At 39.1% G+C, this 21,865-nt stretch overlaps 1 protein-coding gene across 1 annotated transcript in view; it reads left to right on the top strand.

Annotated features, from left to right (window-relative positions):
- Positions 1-16,974, top strand: part of LOC126235233 (Down syndrome cell adhesion molecule-like protein Dscam2) — a 263,828-nt gene extending 246,854 nt beyond the window's left edge. The window contains exon 22 of the mRNA XM_049943965.1: positions 15,611-16,974. Within this exon, the coding sequence (XP_049799922.1) occupies positions 15,611-15,724 (114 nt within the window). The 3' untranslated portion in view covers positions 15,725-16,974. The remainder of the gene's footprint in view (positions 1-15,610) is intronic.
- Positions 16,975-21,865: the final 4,891 nt, after the last annotated feature.

Below are 21,865 nucleotides of genomic sequence, written 5' to 3'. Positions count from 1 at the left end.
GGAAGAGGGGGACAACTTGCAGAGGATGTTAATATGTAACGAGTGAAGTGGGAAACATGGGACAGGGATGGTGATGTATGTGGAAGAGTGTACAGTGGAGATGAAGACCACGAGGATTACAGGATCAAATGATATTTTGTAAGGACAGCTCTCATGTACACTGTTTGTGTAGTCTCATACCAGGAGAGAGAGAGGAGGGGGAGAGGATTCCGATGGCATGGGATGTGAAGCAGTCATTGAAATTGAGAATATTATGCTGAGAAACATTGTCTGCCTCTGGGTATTCAAACCTGCTTTTAGACACAATTTGACTGTGGCCCTTCATTCTGGTCGACACATAGTTTGTGATTGTGCCCATATAAAAGGCTGAGCAAAATTTACAGGAGAACTGGTATGTGATGTGACAGTTTTCACAAGTTGCCCTGCCTCTCGCAGAATTGGTTGCACCTGTGACTGGAACAAGATGTACTGGGCAAGTGCCTAAGAAAGGCCTTCCAACTGAGTTGTCTGACTCCTCATTACATTGATCTACAGAGCCAGTACAGTGTAGTTAGCCAGGACAATGTAACTTCATGGGTGTATGTGTGTACATTTATTCAGTGCTAGTTATCTCTGAAGAAGAAAATCATCAGAAAGCTTAGCAATGTCTTTCAGCTACATACCTGACTACCAGGTTTCAGTTTAACATTATTTAATTATAAAATTACCTCATTTTACCCCTAATCTTTCCACCCCTCTTCCACATACTGTTCCCCTCTTTATTTTACGTGATGTTTTCATGTGAATGTCGCCCACAAAACTCCATTTTTTCACATGCAATGTTGACAGGTGCTCATATAGCTATTTTTATGCTACAGAATCATCCTACATACCACAACATAAACTGATTTTGCATTTCCTTTCCACAGACCTTCAAACTGTTTTCCTCGTAATCCTTTACAACAATCTGTTATGTTTCTTTTTCTATTTCCTGCAGCTATTTCTTGTATTTTATAGCAGTTTTCATTTTTATTTTTAACATATTCCACCTACCTTTTCGATATGTTTATTTTTCTATTTCCTGCAGCTATTTCTTTTATTTTATAGCAATTTTCATTTTTCTTTTTAACATATTCCACCTAGCTTTATCTCCAATATTCCTCCAACAGCATTTCCAATACTTATTAATCCCTGATGCTGTTTAAGTTCCATTTCCATCTTAATATAGTGGCATCCTATCACTTATAGAGTACTGCTTCACTGTCTGCATCAGTTTAGAAAAGCATGCCTATCCCTAGCAAATACTCATACTGCTATCTGTTTCTGAAATGCTTCCTAACCCATGAAATTTCCCCCTCCTCCTCCCCCATGCCCAAACAGCCACATCCTTCTCAAAATTCCTATCACAGCGACCTACAAATATGGCACAGACATCAGTAGACTGCTTTTACTCTCATTGCAAGATACAGTTACATTACCTTAATTACCTGCATCCCAAGCCCCAAATTTGAGGCCCTGGTCTCCAACAACTGCAAGAGCTCTCCAGACACCACCTCAAAAAGTTCTCCAATTTACCCACATTACACTCCAGCCCTAGAGTACCTCTGTTCAACAATACCCATCCTATCTCAATGAACAACCTTTCCCCTGTCAAAATCTCATAACACATAACCCCTGCCATGCTGATTTTCCCTTTTATGTCACCCCCCAAAACCTCTTTGTAAGCTTACTGATGTGTTTGAATGCTACCTCATAGGTCTTAATCTTCACTAAAGTTCAGCTGCCGACTGCTAGGAATTTTGAAAGAATTTTAAGTTTCCTTGCACAGCACCTGTGCAATAGACTTTCCTTTTCTTCTTATTTATTTTCACTGTTTATATCAATGATGATCAGCTGTTATATAACAACCATCACGCTTGTGTTACAACAGACTTGCATAGACTAGAAGAAGTACAAAAATTATAACAAGAGGCAATAATACTTTATCCATAATCTGTAAATATTCAAATGGAAGTGTGCAAAAGAGACTTTATAAATCTGATACTGCAATTTGTAAGCCACCCATACTATTTTATTGGAACAATATTATGAAAAGGATAGCTGCTATTCACCTTATAGTTGAGATGTTGAGTCACAGATAGACATTACAAAAAGACTGTAACAAAATAAGCTTTCGGCCAACAAGGCCTTTGTCAAAAATAGATGACTCTCTCTCTCTCTCTCTCTCTCACACACACACACACACACACACACACACACACACACACACACACACACTCACACTTACACTGTGGCTTTAGCCACCAGAGACTACAGTCATGTGTATGTGAGTTGTGTTTGTGTGTGTGTGTGTGTGTGTGTGTGTGTGTGTGTGTGTGTGTGTGTCTGTATATTTCTGACAAAGGCCTTGTTGGCTGGAAGCTTATTTTGTGACAGTCTTTTCATTGTGCCTATCTGTGACTCAGCATCTCCACTCTATTGTGAGCAGCAAGCATCCTTGTTACATTCCATCCTGGATTTTCTACTATTTTATTGCTTTTATTAGTGAATATGGTTAACTAATACTTGCTGTAGCCTGGCAGGTTAAAAAAAATTAGACATCAGACATTAATAAGTAACCAGTTATAGAGGGTGACCGTACTCCCAACGTACACATGCTGATAACTAAAGGTCTGAATGTGAGCCTATGATGCATGCCTTATCTATTCTCTAACACTGTTCTACAATTCTGTTCCTTCCAAAATATTCTATTAATACTGAAGAGATTTTATTACATCAACACTTTTGTATGATAAAGTTATTTTATTCCACTTTCAATTGAGTAACAGATTCCAGTTCAGATTGCATTCACACTACAATTGCAGTCACTCCTTTATCAACCGCTTGTATGAGTTTACCATTGCTGGTTCATTACTGTATGGTCACCTTTTCATTACACAACAAGTCTCCTAAGTATACCGAGCGAGGTGGCGCAGTGGCTAGCACACTGGATTCGCATTTGGGAGGACGACAGTTCAATCCCGTGTCCGGCCATCCTAATTTACGTTTTCCGTGATTTCCCTAAATCACCCCAGGCAAATGCCAGGATGGTTCCTTTGAAAGGGCACAGTCGACTTCCTTCCCCGTCCCTCCATAATCTGATGAGACTGATGACCTTGCTGTCTGGTCTCAACAATCCAATCCAATCCACTCTCCTAGGTAGGAACCATAGTTCTGAACTTCAAAATTCTAACTTTGTTCACACTCGACATGTTATATGTGTGTTTAACTCTGGTGTGACTATCAGTAAAATATTTTCACTTTTATGCATGATTGTGAGAAGCAAAGGCTCTCAGGACCTGCCCTGTAAGAGTGCTCCTGTATGAGTAACTCACTCCTGCATGCCACACGCCAGTCTTTCCCTTCTAAAACGAAGGGGCATCGCCATCAGTGATGCTGCTGCACTGTAGCAGAAGAGCATATGGGTACATTTGAACTTTCAAGTATAGGGTCAAAATCTGTACTGTCACACTCTGCAACTAATTGTTTTCAAGATCCACATGTAAAAAGGATTTTTGAAAAATATAAAACCTCCTCAAATACTGAAAAAAAAAAATTCACCACTAAGTGAACTTAATAAAAATGACAGTGTTGCCCCATAGCTTGATGACATGGTCTTTCCTTTTATTTTTTCCAAATTTATACTTCACATGAATCATATCCACCCATCCCTACTATTTCCTGAGATTTACCAAGATATATATATAATTTCATAATGTATAGACTTATTCAAGCAGGATAAGATCAAATTGCAAATTACAATTACATTCATTTCAAATTTCATGACATATAAAATCATTGCTGAAAGATAAACACATAGCAACACATTTTTAAAAAATATTTCACACTAAAAGATCAAACTAAAAGTTACAATTACATTTTGTTGCAGTCCATTTCCAAATTTGTGAAATATAAAAGTTTGTGTTGAAAGAGAAACACATATCAACACATCTATCCAAATTGTTCACAACACAATGTGTGACTGAAGATTACAATTACATTTCATTTCAGTCTGTATCAAAATTTATGAAATATTAAAGTTGATGCTAAATGAAAATACATAGGCATACATTTCTCAAAATTCTTTATATCACATTTTGATACTTAAGCCAAATAGCCCAAGTATTCAACTGAAAAAAAGTGTCTGTATGACTCCAAATCTATAAATCAGAAACCTTGACATGTTACAGAAAAGCTTTTGAAATTCAGTAAAAATGAATAAGACATAAATTAAACATTTTATGCCACTGCAAAGAGAAAAAGAAAAAAACACCACAAATAAAAAAATAATGTCATGTACAACACAAGTTTCACATATTACACTTCTTTACTATTGTTCACTAAAACAATCAGAATAAACACAGTATTGTCCTTAAAAGAAGCATTCTATATTGCAAACATAGTTCATTCTTGACAGTCACATTTTTTACACTTAAGTTTTACTTTTTTGAAATTGCTAATTTCTTGTTCTATTACCCTCTCCCTCTTCTACTTTCTCTTCATACGCTGCCTATCAGTATATGTGGGGGCAACTTGTATTCTGTCTGCTGTCATTTCTTCCTTAATCTTTACCTTTCTCTCCTTTTCTTTATCATAGATCCTCATTTTATTTTCCCAAAATCTATATCTGCATTGTGCTCTGTCAGCCAATCACAGCCTATAATAACTTTCTCTTGCAAACTATACACAATGTCCATTTGTATGGTTCTCCTTCTGCTTCCACTTGTAACTTTACTTGACAGTTAATTGTTTTCTCATATTCACCTACAGCTCATTTTTGTTTTGAATTCAATAACCAATAAACTCAGTATTTCATTTCTGGATTTCAGTAACTCTTTATACACGTTATTTATTCTTGCACATAGCTCTCTTCCTGACTGAACTCATGATTTAGCTACATGCCCACATACTTAAACCTTATTTATAGATAGGATATCTGACTTATCTTTCAACATAGTATCCTCTTTAAATAGGTCTTTTTGTTGGTTACTTTTTTTTAATAGTGTAAATTCAAGGTTCCTCCATATGCATTTCAGATTGGTCCAGTTCTGAAATCCTTGTATGTTCCCCAAATTCTTGTTCTCTGCTGGTTCCACCCCTCTTCTCAGCCTCTGTCCTTTGCATCTGTGTTCATGCTTCCTGCTCCCTTCTTTTTTTTTCTTGTGCTCCTGTGTCCAATATTTCATATTGTGAGTTCCTGCAGCCTTTTTATTCACTTCTGCTGCATGAACATTCTTCTTTGTGCCATTGTTTTCACACCTTTGTTCACTTGGTAATTAAATATTTGTGTTCCATCAGAGTACACACTTCAAGTTTTGTTAGTCTCCATATTACTAGTTCTTCTTACACTGTTTTCACATCAGCAAAAGCAGCTTTGATATGTTGTACCCATATCTGATGTGCAGATTCAACACAACACATTTTTTCTTAGTTCCTTCACAAGGTTCATCTTGTAAATGTAATGTCTTTCTCACCATTCCCCATAATGCATATTTGTGCCTTAACTTTCATAAATCATCACAATCTTTTGTTTGTGCCACATACAATAATTGCATCCACATCCGCTTTTCATAGTTAAGACCCAACACATTTTTATTCAGTTTTCTCACATGTTTCAGTTCAGAACATATTGGTTGATCATGACCTTCATCACAATGTTCACAGGAATCTTGACTTATGTTGATTGTTTGTTACAAACTTCCAATGGCTGGCTGATAACAAGATGGTTGTTAGTAGGCTGATTGAGATGTTCTACTATCTCCCCTACACTTTCTTGAATTTGCCATTTATGTTATTACTCTGGGTCTTGGTTTTTTCTTGGTTTATTTCTTGCAGTACCTTTCTGGTATCCCTTAATTGCTTTCCACAATCTTGCATTGTCTGTTGCACTCCCTGCACTACTAGATTCTCGTTGTCTGTTTCTTGTTCCTCTATCTTCCACTATCTTTTTGGGCTGTTGTCCAAAATTTTCCTTGGTTTCCTTTTTTCTCTTGTTAAACATCATCTCATCCATCCTTTCCTCCCACATTTTAAACATTTCCTCTACATTCTCTTTAATTTCTTCATTTTGTTCCCTTAGCATTTCCTTCATAACTTCCTTCTGTTCCTTCTGCATTTCCTCTTGTTCTTTGTCATTTCTTTAATATTTCATTCCCACACTTCTTCTTGTTTCTTGCATATTTCCCTCAGTGCTTTCATTACTTGTTCAAAATTGAAACCAATTCCTACCCTCAATTTTGGTGTTTCTACAAATGTTTTGTATCCACTACCATTATTCACTACTACAGTTTCTCACCCTTTTGTTTTGGGGATGTCCATGTTTCTTGCCTTTATTGCTTGGGGTCTGGCTAAGTTTCTCATGCTTTCCTGTGCTATGCTATTTACAAAGAATAATTCATTCTGATCACTGCTCAGATCCTCCCCCTCACTTTCTGATAAACATTGTTCCTCTTCGTCTATATTTGACTGGTAATCATTATGATCTGGGACACTCTCCTTTATCTTATCTACCATCAATTTTGCCTCCATTTTTTTAAATTTTGAAGTTACTGTTGTGTTTCCTGAATATTATGTGATTTCTATCAATGTTAATGTTTCTGAAACATCAATTTTCCTCACACTCAGTTTTAATCAGTTCCTTGCCTATGCTACACTGTTAAACTATTTCTACAGCAATAATTTTTGTTAATGACCTACAGCAGCTTGCAACACTTATGTACTATATTTTCTGCTGTTGTTGGCTGCTGTACTGATGGCTGCTGTTCATTGTGATGTGGCATCTGCTTGACCATTTGTCTCATTCTGTGGGCTGGCTCCTTATTCTTTTTTATAGTAATTGTTACATGGTAACTAAATGTTTGAAAATTATTCTTGCACTTATTCCACTCTTCCTATGATACACCCCCAAAGACTGAACAATTCAGTGTTATTTTGGTGTCTTATTTTTCTCTCCACACCTGCATCCAAAGCTTTAAATAGTTTACTGTTGTCATGCGTTGCCAAAATTTAAGCTGCCCCTACTACCTTACTGCTTTTATTAGTGAATATACACCAACCAAAAAAATCATAACACAAAAAAACAGTTAATATAGAGTAAGAAATTTTGCTCATGTGGGGTTGCTGGTCCTCCATCAGGTACCTTCCCAGGTGGCAGGTGGGGGAATGTTCTCCAGATATGGAGGGTACCAGCGAAATAAAATACATGGGACAGACCAAAACCAGCGGGTATAAGAGCAAATGTCTTGGAAGAAAGGCAGAGGAGCCCCCAACCATCAACTGCTGCCTTGCAGTCATTAGAAGGATCTACAAAGGCTGAGGATGCTCCCCTGAAAATGGAGCCAGCTACCCAGCGAGCTGTTCGGGGGCAACCCCTCAAATGGTTGGGTGGAAGATTACATTCTTCTCCTGTAAAAATCAACTGTTGCAAATGCTAACAAAGGAATGCTGTTGCCTGCCCTGTTTCAGAGGAAACCACTCAGCCTGCAAGATCCGGGCAATCACAGAGGGTGGGATTATTGGTAGTTGGGAACTACAATGTTAGGCACGTTATAGGGTCCCTTAGGGACTTGGCTGACAAGAAGGGTAAGAAAACCAATGTACATTTCATGTGCATACCGGGTGGAGTCATTCCAGATGTGGAAAGAGTCCTCCTGGATGCCATGAAGAGTACAGGGTGCAGCCAACTGTAGGTGTTTGCTCACATCGGTACCAATGATGTGTGTCACTTTGGATCAGAAGAGATTCTCTCTGGTTTTGAGCAGCTAACAGACGTGATAAAGGCTGCCAGTCTTACTTCCAAGATGAAAGCAGAGCTGACCATTTGCAGCATAGTCAGCAGGACCAATTGCCAACCTCTGGTACAGAGCCAAGTGGAGGGTCCAAATCAGAGGCTCAGACAGTTCTGCGACTGTGTAGGCTGCAGATTTCTCGACTTGCACCAAAGGGTGGCTGGGTTTCGGGTTCCACTGAATAGGTCAGGTGTCCACAGTACGCAGGAGGTGGCTACATGGGTTGCAGGGGCTGTGTGGTGTGGACTGGGTTAGAGGGTCTCGGAAAAACACAAGAAGGGCTTCAGTCACAAAGGGTGCAAGCTGAACACAGGAAGAACGCAGATGCAGGAACCATTCGTATAACAGTTGTAAATTGTTGTAGCTGTGTTGGTAAAGTTCCAGAGCTCCAAGCACTAATAGAAAGCATTGATGCTCAAATCATTATAGGCACTGAAAGCTAGCTAAAGCCAGATATAAGCTCAGCTGAAATTTTTGATAAGAACCTAACGGTGTTCCGAAAGGATAGGCTAAACACGGTTGGCGGTGGTGTTGCTGTCAGAAGTAGTTTAACTTGTCGCAAAGTTGAAGTAGATACTTCCTGTGAGTTAGTATGGGCAGAGGTCATTGTTGGAACCCAGAATAAAATAATAATTGGATCCTTTTACTGACCTCCCAATTCAGATGATACAGTTGCTTAAAGGTTCAAAGAAAACTTGAGTTTGATTTCAAACACGACCCAACTCATACGATAATAATTGGCGGTGGCTTTAATTTACCCTTGATATGTTGGTGAAAATACATGTTCAGTTCCAGAGGTATGCATAAAATATCATCCAAAATTGTGCTAAATGCATTCTCTCAAAATTATTTCGAACAGTTAGTTCATGAGCCCACGTGAATAGTAAACGGTTGTGAAAACACACTTGACCTCTTAGCAACAAATAATCCTGAGTTAATAACGAGCATCAAAACCATTTCATTGATTTGTGAACACAGGGTTGTCGTAGCAATACTGAATATTGCAATCCCCAAACCCTATAAAAATAAGCAAAAAATATACCTATTCAAAAAAAAAAACAGATAAAAATTTACTTGACGCCTTCCTGAGAGACAATCTCCACTCATTCCAAATTAATAATATAAGTGTAGACCAGATGTGGCTTAAATTCAAAGAAATAGTATCTGCAGCAATTGAGAGATTTATACAAAATAAATTAACAAATGACAGAACTGATCCTCCTTCGTACACAAAACGGGTTAGAACACTGTTGTAGAATCAACGAAACAACCATGCCAAATTTAAACAGACGATCTTTAACAGAAGCTTGAAATTTAGCATAGACCTCAATGCGAGACGCTTATAACAGTTTCCATAATGAAACTTTGTCTCAAAATCTGGCAGAAAATCCAAAGAGATTCTGGTCGTATGTTAGCGGCAAGAAACAATCAATGCCTTCTCTGCATGATAGCAATGGAGATACTATCAAAGACAGTGCTGCCAAAGCAGAGTTACTAAACACAGCCTTCTGAAATGCCTTCACAAAAGAAGACGAAGTAAATATTCCAGAATTCAAATTGAGAACAGCTGCCAACATGAGTAACATAGAAGTAAATATCCTGGGAGTATTGAAGCACCTCAAATTACTTAATAAAAGCAAGTCTTCTGGTCCAGACTGTATACCAATTAGGTTTCTTTTGGAGTATGCTGATGCATTAGCTCCATACTTAACAATCATATACAACCGTTCGCTCGACAAAAGATCTGTACCCAAAGACTGGAAAGTTGCACAGGTCACATCAATATTCAAGAAAGTTAGTAGGAGTAATCCACTAAATTACAGGCCCATATCATTAACATTGATATGCAGCAGGATTTTGGAAAATATATTGTGTTCAAGCGTTATGAATTACCTCGAAAAAAACAGTCTATTGACGCACAGTCAACATGGGTTTAGAAAACATCGTTCCTGTGAAACAAAACTAGCTCTTTATTCACATGAAGTGTTGAGTGCTATTGACAAGAGATTTCAGATCGATTCCATATTCTAGATTTCTGGAAGGCTTTTGACATGATACCACACAAGCGGCTCATAGTGAAATTGCGTACTCATGGAATATTGTCTCAGTTATGTGACTGAATTTGTGATTTCCTGTCAGAGAGGTCACAGTTAGTAGTAATTGATGGAAAGTGATCGGGTAAAACAGAAGTGATTTCTGGTGTTCCCCAAGGTAGTGTTATAGGCCCTTTGTCATTCCTTGTCTATATAAATGATTAGGGAGACAATCTGAGCAGCCATCTTCAGTTGTCTGCAGATGACACTGTCATTTATCAACTAATGAAGTCATCAGAAGATCAAAACAAACTGCAAAATGATTTAGAGAAGATATCTGAATGGTGCGAAAAGTGGTAGTTGACCCTAAATAACGAAAAGTGTGAGGTCTTCCACGTGAATGCTAAAAGAAACTCGTTAACTTCGGTTACACGAAAAATCAGTCTAAACTAAAAGCCGTAAATTCAACTAAATGCCTAGGTATTACAATTATGAACAACTTAAATTCGAAGGAACACATAAAAAATGTTGTGGGGAAGGCTAACCAAAGACTGCATTTTATTGGCAGGACACTTAGAAAATCTAACAGACCTACTATGGAGACTGCCTACACTACACTTGTCCATCCACTTTTAGAATACTGCTGCATGGTGTGGGATCCTTACCAAGTAGGACTGATGGCGCACATGAAAAAAGTTCAAAGAAAGGCAGCACGTTTTGTATTACCACGAAATATGGGAGAGAGTGTCACAGAAATTATACAGGATTTGGACTGGACATCATTAAAGGAAAGGCATTTTTCGTTGTGACGGAATCTTCTCACGAAATTCCAATCACCAACTTTCTCCTCCAAACGCCAAAATATTTTGTTGACACCGACCTACATAGGGAGGAATGATCACCATGATAAAATAAGGGAAATCAGAGATCGTACGGAAAGATATAGGTGTTCATTCTTTCCGCATGTTATACGAGATTGGAATAATAGAGAATTGTGTAGGTGGTTCAATGAACCCTCTGTCAGGCATTTCAATGTGATTTGCAGCGTATCCATGTAAATGTAGATGTAGATGAAGGAATAATCTGGCCAGATTTTTTGATGATGACCTCAGCAAAAAAAAAAGGATATGAGATATTTACATAGCACATGGAATGTGTGGAGCCTATACCAAGCTGGAGCCCTATGTCAGTGGCTAGCACAAGTAAACAACTATGGTATAAAACTATTGACTCTCCGGGAAATTTTGTGGGAGGGAAGTGATACAATGGACTCGGGAAATTTCACTATCTTCTATAGTGGCAGGAGGACGAATACCTCTGGAACAGGCTTTGAGGTCGCTAAAGAACTGAAACATACTGTGATGCACTTTGAACCAATCAATGAATAGATGTACATGTTAAGATTAAGGAGAAAATTTTTCAACATAACGATTATAAAAGTACATGCACCCACAGAGGAGGCAGATAAACAACGGAAGAATGAGTTTTATAGCAAGGTAGAGCAGTAGATCAGACTCCCAAACATGATGTTAAGATCTTAATAGAAGACTTGAATGCAAAAATTGGAAAAGAAGAGGCCTATCAGCCAACTATAGGAAGATGTAGCCACCATGAAATATCAAATGATAATGGAGTTAGGGTTGTAGATTTTGCTATAAATAAAAATATGACTGTCACCAGTACATGTTTTCCACACAAAAAGATACATAGCTGTGATTTTTTTCCATTAGTATAGTTAATTAATGCTTGCTGTAATCTGGCTAGTTAGAAAAATATGACACAGTCATTAATAAGAAGCCAGTTATAAAGGGTGAACTTACACCCAAGGTAAATGCACCAGTAACTGAAGTTCTTACATGAGCCTACGACATGTGCTCTATCTATTTCCCTACACTGTTCTGTGATTCTGTTCCTTCCAAAACATTCTATTAATAATGCAGAGTTTTTAATGTGTAAACACTTTTGAATGATACATTTATTTTATTCCACTTTAAATTCAAGTAACATATCCCTACTTGTTCAGACTGCATTCACACTACAATTGCAGTCACTCATTTATCATGTGCTTGTTTGTGTTTACCACTGCCAGTCCATTACTGTATGATCACCTTTTCATTACATAACAATCTCTCAGATATGAAGTATAATCCTGAACTTCAGGATTCTAAATTTGCCCACACATGTATGCGTTCTACTCGTGCTTGAACTCTGGTGCAAATACCAATAAAATCTTACAATTTTATGCATGATCATGGGAAGTTTAGGCTTTTTACATCTGTCCCGTAAGCATGCTCCACCTCGACTGACTCACTCTTTCACACCGTAAGATCTCCAGGCACCAGTCCTCCCATTTTAGAACAATGGGGCTTTTTTGTCAGTGGTGTCACCACACTGTAGCAAGAGAATGTAAGGGTAGATTTGATCCTTCAAGTATAGGATCAGTATCTGTACCCTTACAATTTTGCTTAACACATGGCTAGTATAGTTACTGTACTCTTCAGTAGCTTGATGCAGACTGACTCAAACTGGCACATAACTTAACATGTTAAAGACTAATCAGGGACTAACTATCATAGAGACTGTACTCTGAAAGCTCAATGCAGACTGGCTGTGGTTTTGAGCACAGCACCTATTTAGAGGTGAATGCAGGACAGTTTCTACAAATAGTAAATTATGCAGTTATTACATTTTTTAACACAAAAGACAGGAGAAGCTTAGAATACAGATACACATTAGGCACAGATGCTTTTTGGTTAACAGTTGGCTCAATGTCTTTAAAATTGTATAAACGATCGGTTTATGTTGTGAAAATTTGGGTGTGCACTGGGATTTATCAAAGTACACCAAGAATTTTCTATAAACTCACATTTTATAATTGAAATATGTCATTAACTACAATATTATTCTAGAAAAATTACAAATTTTTGGAATCAGAAAAATCAGGGCTACAATATTATAACACTCGATTTTTGAAAGTATTAAATTTTAAGATTTGAATGTTCTAGACACTGACAATTTTAAATAAAGACGACTTTTGAAACATACAGTTCAGAAAACATAACATGTTCATTAGAAAGATGGGAATGCACTGGTCAGGTCTTCCATCTCCATTTTTCACAGGTGTTTGACCCATGTAGCAAGGGGTTGAGATTATATGTGACAGAAGGATGGACCAGGGTGTTGCATACATTGAGTGAGTAGTAGGATATCACCTAGAGAGAGGTGCTCCAAGGACTGTGCGTAGTGTGTTCCTCATTTCTTGGTATGGTGATAAGGTGCTGAAGTTCTGGTGAAGGATAAAATAAGTCTATCATAAAACAAATAATTATTAACAGGGTTGAATTTTGAAGGTGATATGACTTGCACAAATTGTAAATTTTCAATATTTTTTTAAATAAAATTTTTCCTTGCAAGCTATTTAAACTGTTGTTGTCAGTAGCCTGTAAACTGTACACTGAATAACAAGGTTTTGAAAAATACAGCTCAGATAAAATTTCTAAGATTTCATATGTACATGACGTATGTATTGCATATGTAAAGAGAGGACAAGATAAAAAAAGTAGTATTTACATTAGGAGCGGGAGTATAGGAAGTGGAGGTATTCCACCTTGTTACATTTCACCTTCCAGTACCACACAAAACCAAGAACCCTACCAAACAACTCAATCCCCCAGAAGGTCTCACCTTCAGCCCCACACACAAGTTCAGTCATTGTTTACTCATCAAAGACAGACTGTTTTTCTGAGTCCTACAGTGGCAACACTTTTTTGCCACCAGTCCCCTCAAAGTGAATCTTGCATCTCTCAGTTCATACTTTTGTCTAAGAGTGACCCTCCCCCACTCCCACTTAAATCACACTGAGGTTACCTTTCAGAAATTTCTTATCTCTAACTTAGCCTCAACCACCCTTCACACGTCTTTTTTTGTTAATATAAACATATCTAGAGTGTGTCTTTGATGAGTATTCAATGACAGAACTTGGGTGTGGGTCTAAAGGTGAGACCTTTCTGTGAGATTGAGCTGTTGAATAGATATGTCAGAACAGATATCCACAACTTCAGATAGACCCCAATCTAATCATCCTCCCTGTGGACAAAGGCTTGTTATGATGAATGCTACTGATTACCTGATAGAACATATCCGCCAACTCTCTGATTCTTACACCCGCAGCCCCAGTAACCACGCACCAGATGTCCAGTATAATTACCAAACCCTACTATTCAAATCCTTAGGCTCATCCCAGAACTTCTGTCCCAAATACATCCCCCTCCTTACTATAATTACTTCTTCCCACCAACCTCCATATATCAAACTTCTACAAGCCTCTTAGAATCCATAAACCTAACTATATTGGATGCACTATTGTAGGTGATTACTGCGCCACATTTCCTTCAATTACACCCACTAATCAGCTGCAAAGGGCACCCTACCTCACAACCCAGCATCATCCCATACTGAAACATCTTAACCATATCCTTCACAAGAGCTTCAACACCTTATCACCATACCAAGAAATGTGGAACACACTATCCACAGTTCTTGGAGCACCTCTCTCTAGGTCATATCCCACTACTCATTCAATGTGTGCAACACCCTGATCCATCCTTCTGCCACATATTATCTCAATCCCTTGCTACATGGACCAAACACCTGTGAAAAATGGAAATGGAAGACCTGACCAGTGCACCCAACCAGCACACCATATCCCAGGTCTGTCACAAGAACGTCCTCTCCTGTTAGAGGTAAGGCCATATGCGAAAGTAGTCATATCATATAATAGCTCTGCTGCAGCTTTTGCACAGCCTTTTATGTGACCAACAGACCTACTGTCCATCTGTGGTCACAGCTTGACTGTGTCTGAGAGCTGGACTGACAATCCAGAGGTGGAAAACATTTCTGAGTATGGCATGTTTGACTTCAGTTGCTGCTTTACAACTCATGTCACCAAAATCATTCTCCACCCCTGTCCTATCCCCAGCCTCACCCCCTTATGCCAGCTTCCAGGAATAATATAGATGAGAATTGCCCTTACAACATCCTTAAATCTCCTGGCCCCAATTTCTATTAACCCCTGTTCCACACACATCTCCTCCCGTCTCTATGTGGCCCACTTCATTCATTCGACATTCTCACCCTCCACTCTGGAGCCATCCTCTTCCTCTATTCTATCTTCCCCTCCTAGCCCATGTTTCTGTGTAATTACATAAAATAAGCAATTCACTTTGCATGTACTAGAGTAGGCCCACTGGTGCTACATTCCTGTTCTGTGCACTTGCTGCCTTTCCCTCCCACCTGTCAGTAATTCTTCCCTCCAACCATTCCTCCCCCTCCCTATCTCCTTTCTTCTCTCATCCACTCTTCTTGATACAACCAGTCACCCCAGTAACACTGCAGTGCTAGTGAAATATGGTTAGTGGCAACAATGTAACCACAAAATTCAATGTTTTCATATATTTATTTTATACTAGTTATCACTCAAGAAAGACTTCATCCAAAATCTCAGCAATGTTTTTACTCTTCTTTCCTCCATTATAGAGTGATTTCTTGCCTTTATTCCTTCCATTATTTACATTCCTTCAAGGACTTTCCATTACTATATTTGTTTACTATCCTTCAGTTTTTATACACAAGTAAGTAGAAGCTTTAAACACATTTCTTTCATTGCTGCATTGCAATCAATACTTAAAATTACCTTTTTAATGTTTATTGTAAATAGTCTTACTAGATTCAATACAACCAATTTGTTTCATTTAATATTTTCTTCTTTTCTAGTATGACAACTACAGTGATTCTGTATACATGAAAATAAAGAAGAAGTCACAACAAATCAATGCTGATGGAGACTGGGTACCACTCCACAGTTTGTACCAGGCCCATAGATACTGACATTAGCTGCAGTTAGGACCTCCAGCAGCGAGAAAGAGTACAAACAGCTGAAAACGTCAGCACACCATTTCCAAAGTGCCTTTGTTCCATATACTTGTATGTAGAAGAAACTGTGACAGACAGTAGGAATTGCTGTGACAATAAATATTTCCACCAGAAGACAAAGAAAGATTGCAGCCCCTTTATTCAAAATGATCTGAATAAGACCTGTCTTCTGTTACTATCTGAAATCTCATATCAGATCTGGATGACTTTACACAAAACAAAGTGAGTGATACTATTTGCTGCAGAAATCTACAATATTTTGTGATGTTTTTGTTCATACTCATTTTTAAAGCATAAAATAGTAGTATTATTGTTAACTTGTGAAATACTATGAAACAGTTATTTCAGTTTTAAAACTTAATCAGTACTATACATCTGCAAATATAAACTGATTGTTCTTAATCCAGAAATTTAGAACATGCAACAGCAAATCGGCATTGGCAGATTAAAACTGTGAGGGACAATGGCAGTAGCGATTGCTTCCATGGCTACTGTTGTGTGTCTTGCCTTGTTATTTATGTGCATGCATTTCAAGACCTACCACATGCCTCCAGCAAATTTCTGCTGTTGATTCTTGAATTCAATAAATCTCTCCTACAGGTTGTGTGACTGACATATTCCCTTCAAAGCCATTGTGTACAAACCCTAACAGTTACTATCAAAATGTCTTTCCATGATTAATATTGTGTTTGCCTGTAAAACCAACTGAGGACCATAGACTCTATTGGCATTTCAGTTTTTATCTGCTGTTGACATATGTAGACACCTGCTCTATACAAGGCAGCAAATCAGAGTTTTAATATATCTGTCCTATTCTTTACATCATTTATTTTGTTCCAGTACAATGCCAGGATTATCTTTTTATAAGGAATTTCAATACTGGTACATACAATGAAGTTATAGCTGTGAGCTGCATGACATTTGTGAAGAAGTTAAAACTGGGACTTTTTTGCAATCATCTACAACTATCATTGACTGGAATGTGTTCAACTGCTCTCCACTCCATGTTGCTGACCTCAGTAAACAAGAACAAATATTTTTGGAACTAAATGTCAATACATCAGTCTGTAATACTTCATTGTATTTTCACTGTACAGCAGTGACAGACTGAAAAGACATTAAATTTTCAGCTTATTTGTAACTTACCTTTAAGGTCATGTTAAGAGCTTCCATTTTTCACAGTATGGGAACCACAGAATAACATCTTTGTAACTTAAATATTGTATATATGTATAAATAATAAAGCTACACTAACCTGCATTAACTGTGCTAGTCAGTCTACCTAACGTAATATTTTCACACACACACCCACAAAACGGCAACCTGTTATCTCAACATGAAGGATAATGTTTACAGGTAAGAAATGTGAAGCCCTTTAAAAACTACGTCCATGTGTCACATTACATTGAGGCTACAAGGAATAATGATAATTTCCCTTACACCATAAATTCATTCAGTCATCATGTTCCACAGATCCCATCAAGTAGGAAAATGTTCAGGGGTGTGAAAATAACCAGATGTGATTGTTGATGAACTCTTTAGTGGATGCAGTAACAAACGGTAAGTGAAAGGACATGCTGCCTCTCCAGTTACAATATTAAAGTTTCTTTTTTTATTGATGCAGTCATTAGAAAATTATAACTATGGACAGACAAAAATATGCTTTCAAAGTAACAACAGAGAGAGATATAGTTACAGAAAAGCTATCTTTCAGAATCAGGTATCCTTCATCCAAAAGAGTTGAAGTGGTTGAAGGAACAAGGCTAATCAGGTGTTAATTAAGACTGTCTCCTGAAGCATATGTTCTTGAAAACATTGCAGAACAGATAAAAGGAAAATCTATAATGAAATATCAACAACAGGTGACAATTGAAGCCTGTAGGCAATACATAACCAATTTCAGTGTTACGGAACTTTCACTGGACAAAAATTTGATGAGCTTTCTGATGAACATGGACCAGAAACATGTGATTCAATAAGATATTGCAACAGCCTGCATATACCATTGACTTGAAATTCTTATCATATTTCTTAAAAGTGTTACTTCTATGTGCAGTAACACTGAATTGGCATCCCATTATTCAGGTTTGATCCCATCAGACCTTTTACTGTAAACTTATGTATACATATATTGAAAGCTCTTAAACTGATTTAGCAACCCATTCTACTCACTTTCTTTCTACAGTAACCAGTGATGTGCTGACGATGGATCCCCTAAACACATTGTGCTGTACAGTGAGCAGTACTCACATGTATGGTGAAACATAACAGGAATTACAATGGAAACATTACAACACTCAGGGATTGACACAAATGGGGACAACTAAATGAATGAATAGATCACATTTCCAAAACAGAACACACCATCTATAAACAGACCTTACAAGCATTGTAACAGATGTCAAAGAGGACTGGTTTAATTCAGATGAGGACTTCAGCTCTACAGACTCCTCCAATACCAACATATAGAACATAACAGAGGAAGAAAAACATTTAGACACCCAAATATAGTAACATAAAACGTAAGACCAGAGAGATACACATTATCACATACCTGTGACTGGATATTGTACCAGGTGCCACATTAAACCTGTTAAACTAATAATATAGATTTTTTAACACACAGCAGTTGTGACTCGCCGATCTTTCAAAGTGCCACCACACAGTTACGCGTGTCCTCTATATGCGGTGCTGTCTGCCAGCCATGCAGCAGCCGCGCCACCTAAGCAGCCAAGCAGCCAGCAGCCGCCAGACTTGGACTCAGTGCTGATTTGACTGTTATCGTGTACACATGTCTTACTTTGTCTACTTACTCAGTGACTTACATGTATTGTGTCATTTTGAAATATATGTGTTCAACTTGACATTATAACAATTGGCGATGAGGTAGTGGATTTTTCCTTTTCATCGTTGACCCACAGGTTTCCATGGCTACTGTAGAGCAACTATTGCAAGGTCTCATTGAACAGCAGATGCTTCTAACATCAGCGATTCGCGATTTCATTGTGGCATCAAATACGGGGCGTTTCTCATCGTTGGCTATACCTCCTTTTCCTCCTTACAATGAGACGGCAGAAGACTGGTCTGATTATGAAAAACGTCTTCGACAGCACTTCTTGGCATTTCATGTCACAGACGAACAAACATGTAAGTCTCTGTTCCTTTCATGGATTTCACCTCAAATGTATTGGTTTTTGTTGCAATTGGCTCCTTTGAAAGATCCTGCATCTTTGTCCTTTGCTGAAATGTGCTCACTTCTGTCTGTCTATTTTCAAAAGCAAACGCATGTGGTAGCCTCTTGTGTTGCCTTTTATCATTGTCAAAAACAACCGCATCAATCATATCGCGCTTGGGCTGCTGAACTTCATGGCCTCAGTCGAAAGTGTCAATTTGTTGCTGACGTCACAAAGAATCCTTTGCCGATTCCATGGTATGGGATGCTATTATCCGATCAGTGCCCAACAAAGAAGTTACACGACGTGCCCTTCAGTTGGCAAATCTGACTCTAGATGAAGTCCTATCCATCGCGCAGTCTTTTGAAATTTCTCGCGCCGCTGGGGCGCAAATAGAGGCGTGGGGTGACCTCGGGGAAATACAACCTCTGTGCGCTGTTGATGACGCGTGCAGCATGTCCCTGCCGGCCGACGTGGCTGCAGGACGCACCCACGCACAGCCTTGGCCTAACCATAAACAACCCTTTAAGAAACTGCAGCAAAACCCCCAGCAACTTCCTTCATGTCCCTGGTGTTTTACGAAACATTCACGGGAGGGTTGTCCCCAACGTTGGGCCGTGTGTCACAATTGCAAAAAGAAGGGTCATGTGTCTTCCATTTGCAAATCAGACCGCATACATGATGTTCATGACCGTGACGCTGATTCTGCTTCTGTGTTGTCTGTCAATTGCACTTCTTCCCTTTCAGGGAAGTTATTCCTCACTGTCCAAATCCTTGGTCAGGATGTTCGCATGCAGATGGATACTGGTTCTGTTGCCACTATAAGAATTCTCAGACATATCTTCAGTTGGGTTCTCCACTCCTATCACCTGTCACTCAGCAATTATGGATATACAATAAACAGAAGATTTCTCTCTTGGGACAATTTAATGCTGAGGTATCTTACAAATTCGTCATTTGCACTGTTCCCATATTTGTTGTCGACCAGAGTAACACAGAGATCTTTTTGGTTTCGATGCTTTTCGCGTTTTTGGGTTCTCCATAGATGACTCTGTCAATATCGTCTCTGATGCTATTCCTTATGCTCAATTGGATTCCTTGTCGAAGACATTTTAGTCCCTTTTTTCTCCTGGGTTAGGCGGTGCAAATGACTTTTGAAGGGCCACAGGAAAGGGGCGAGCCCGAAAAAACTTAGACCAAGCAGTGGGTTCGAGCATGATATGAGCTTCAAGCTCATATCACGCTTGAACCAACTGCTTGGTCTAAGTTTTTTCGGGCTCGCCCCTTTCCTGTGGCCCTTCATGATTGGGTAAAACGAGAGCTGCATTGTTTCACTACTTCAGGGGTCTTGCTTCCTGTCACCTCCAGTAAGTGGTCCTCTCCTGTCATTGTTGTTGCTAAGCCCATTGGTGATATTCGTCTGTGTGGCGATTTGAAAGCCACTGTAAATGCTCAATGCCTCATTGACACTTACCCTATGCCCCGACCTGAGGAATTGTTTACTAAACTTGCTGGAGGCCAGTATTTTTCTAAAATTGACCTGTCAGAAGCTTATCATCAACTTCCTCTCGACGCTGCTTCCCGGCAGTTACTGGTCCTTAACATGCCTTTCGGCCTCTATCAATACCAACAATTGCCATTCGGGGTTGCCAGCGCCCCTGCTCTCTTTCAGCGATTTTTGGAGCAATTATTGCTCCCAGTCCCTGGGTGTATCAATTACATGGACGACATTGTTGTCACTGGCTCCACCACTGAAGAACATCTTCAGAATTTCCTCACAGTTTTTCATGTCTTACAGACTGCCGGTTAAGTGTAAGCTTCAGAAATTGCAATTTCTTTAGGCATCTATCATGTACTTGGGTTTCCAACTCTCTCGGTATGGTATTCGTCCGCTTCAGCAAACTGTCGTTGCAATCAATGCCCTTCCTCACCCTACATCCGTTAAGGAACTGCAGGCTTTCTTGGGGAAAATAGCATACTATCACAGGTTTTTACCACCTGCGGCTTCGGTGGCTCAGCCATTGTGTCGCCTGTTGCATAAAAACGTGTCTTTTCACTGGTCCACGTCATGCGATGAGGCTTTCCAAAAATTGAAGACTATGCTGAAACAGGCCCCGTGCCTGGCTACTTATTGACCTGGCCAACATCTCGTTCTTGCCACAGACGCCTCTCAATACAGGGTTGGTGCAGTCCTTGCACACCATTTTTCTGACGGTTCTGAACAACCCATTGCTTATGCCTCCAAACACTCACAGATGCCCAACGAAAATATTCTCAAATTGAAAAAGAAGCTTTGGCCATTATTTATGCTCTTCATAAGTTTGGTGTTTTTCTTTATGGATCCAAATTTCATCTTGTTATGGACCACAAACCACTTGTTTCCTTGTTTCATCCATCAACGTCGCTTCCCGACAAGGCTGCAAACCGCCTCCATCGTTGGGCTCTTTACTTGTCTTGTTTCTATTATGAGATTCATTTCTGGCCGACAGCTCAACATGCGAATGCTGATGCACTGTCTTGATTTCCGATGGGTGCTGATCTGGCATTCGATAGGGATGAACTTTTGTGTTTTCACCTGGATATTGCTGAGCAGTGGGTTGTGGACAGGTTCCCCATCTCCGGGGACCGGTTGGCGGCTGCTACGAGTTCTGACCCTACCCTCTCCCAGGTTTTACGCTGTATTCAGAAGGGTTGGCCAGATCATCCGTCCGCTAAGACTTCTGATCCATTGTGGAGCTTCAACACTTTACGCTACCACCTCAAGGCTAGGGATGGTGTTATCCTCCTTTCCACCGATAATGCTTCGCCATGTGTTGTGATACCTGCATCGTTGCATGCTTCGGTCTTGCGCGTCTTTCACCAAGGGCACTGGGAGGTCTCTTGCACAAAATTTCTGGCGCGCAATCATGTGTACTGGCCTGGC

This window comes from Schistocerca nitens, chromosome 2 (genome assembly GCF_023898315.1).
Source record: "Schistocerca nitens isolate TAMUIC-IGC-003100 chromosome 2, iqSchNite1.1, whole genome shotgun sequence".
Classification (NCBI taxonomy): domain Eukaryota; kingdom Metazoa; phylum Arthropoda; class Insecta; order Orthoptera; family Acrididae; genus Schistocerca; species Schistocerca nitens.
The sequence above is the reverse complement of the archived record's forward strand: the minus strand, read 5'-3'. Positions and strand labels throughout refer to the sequence as shown.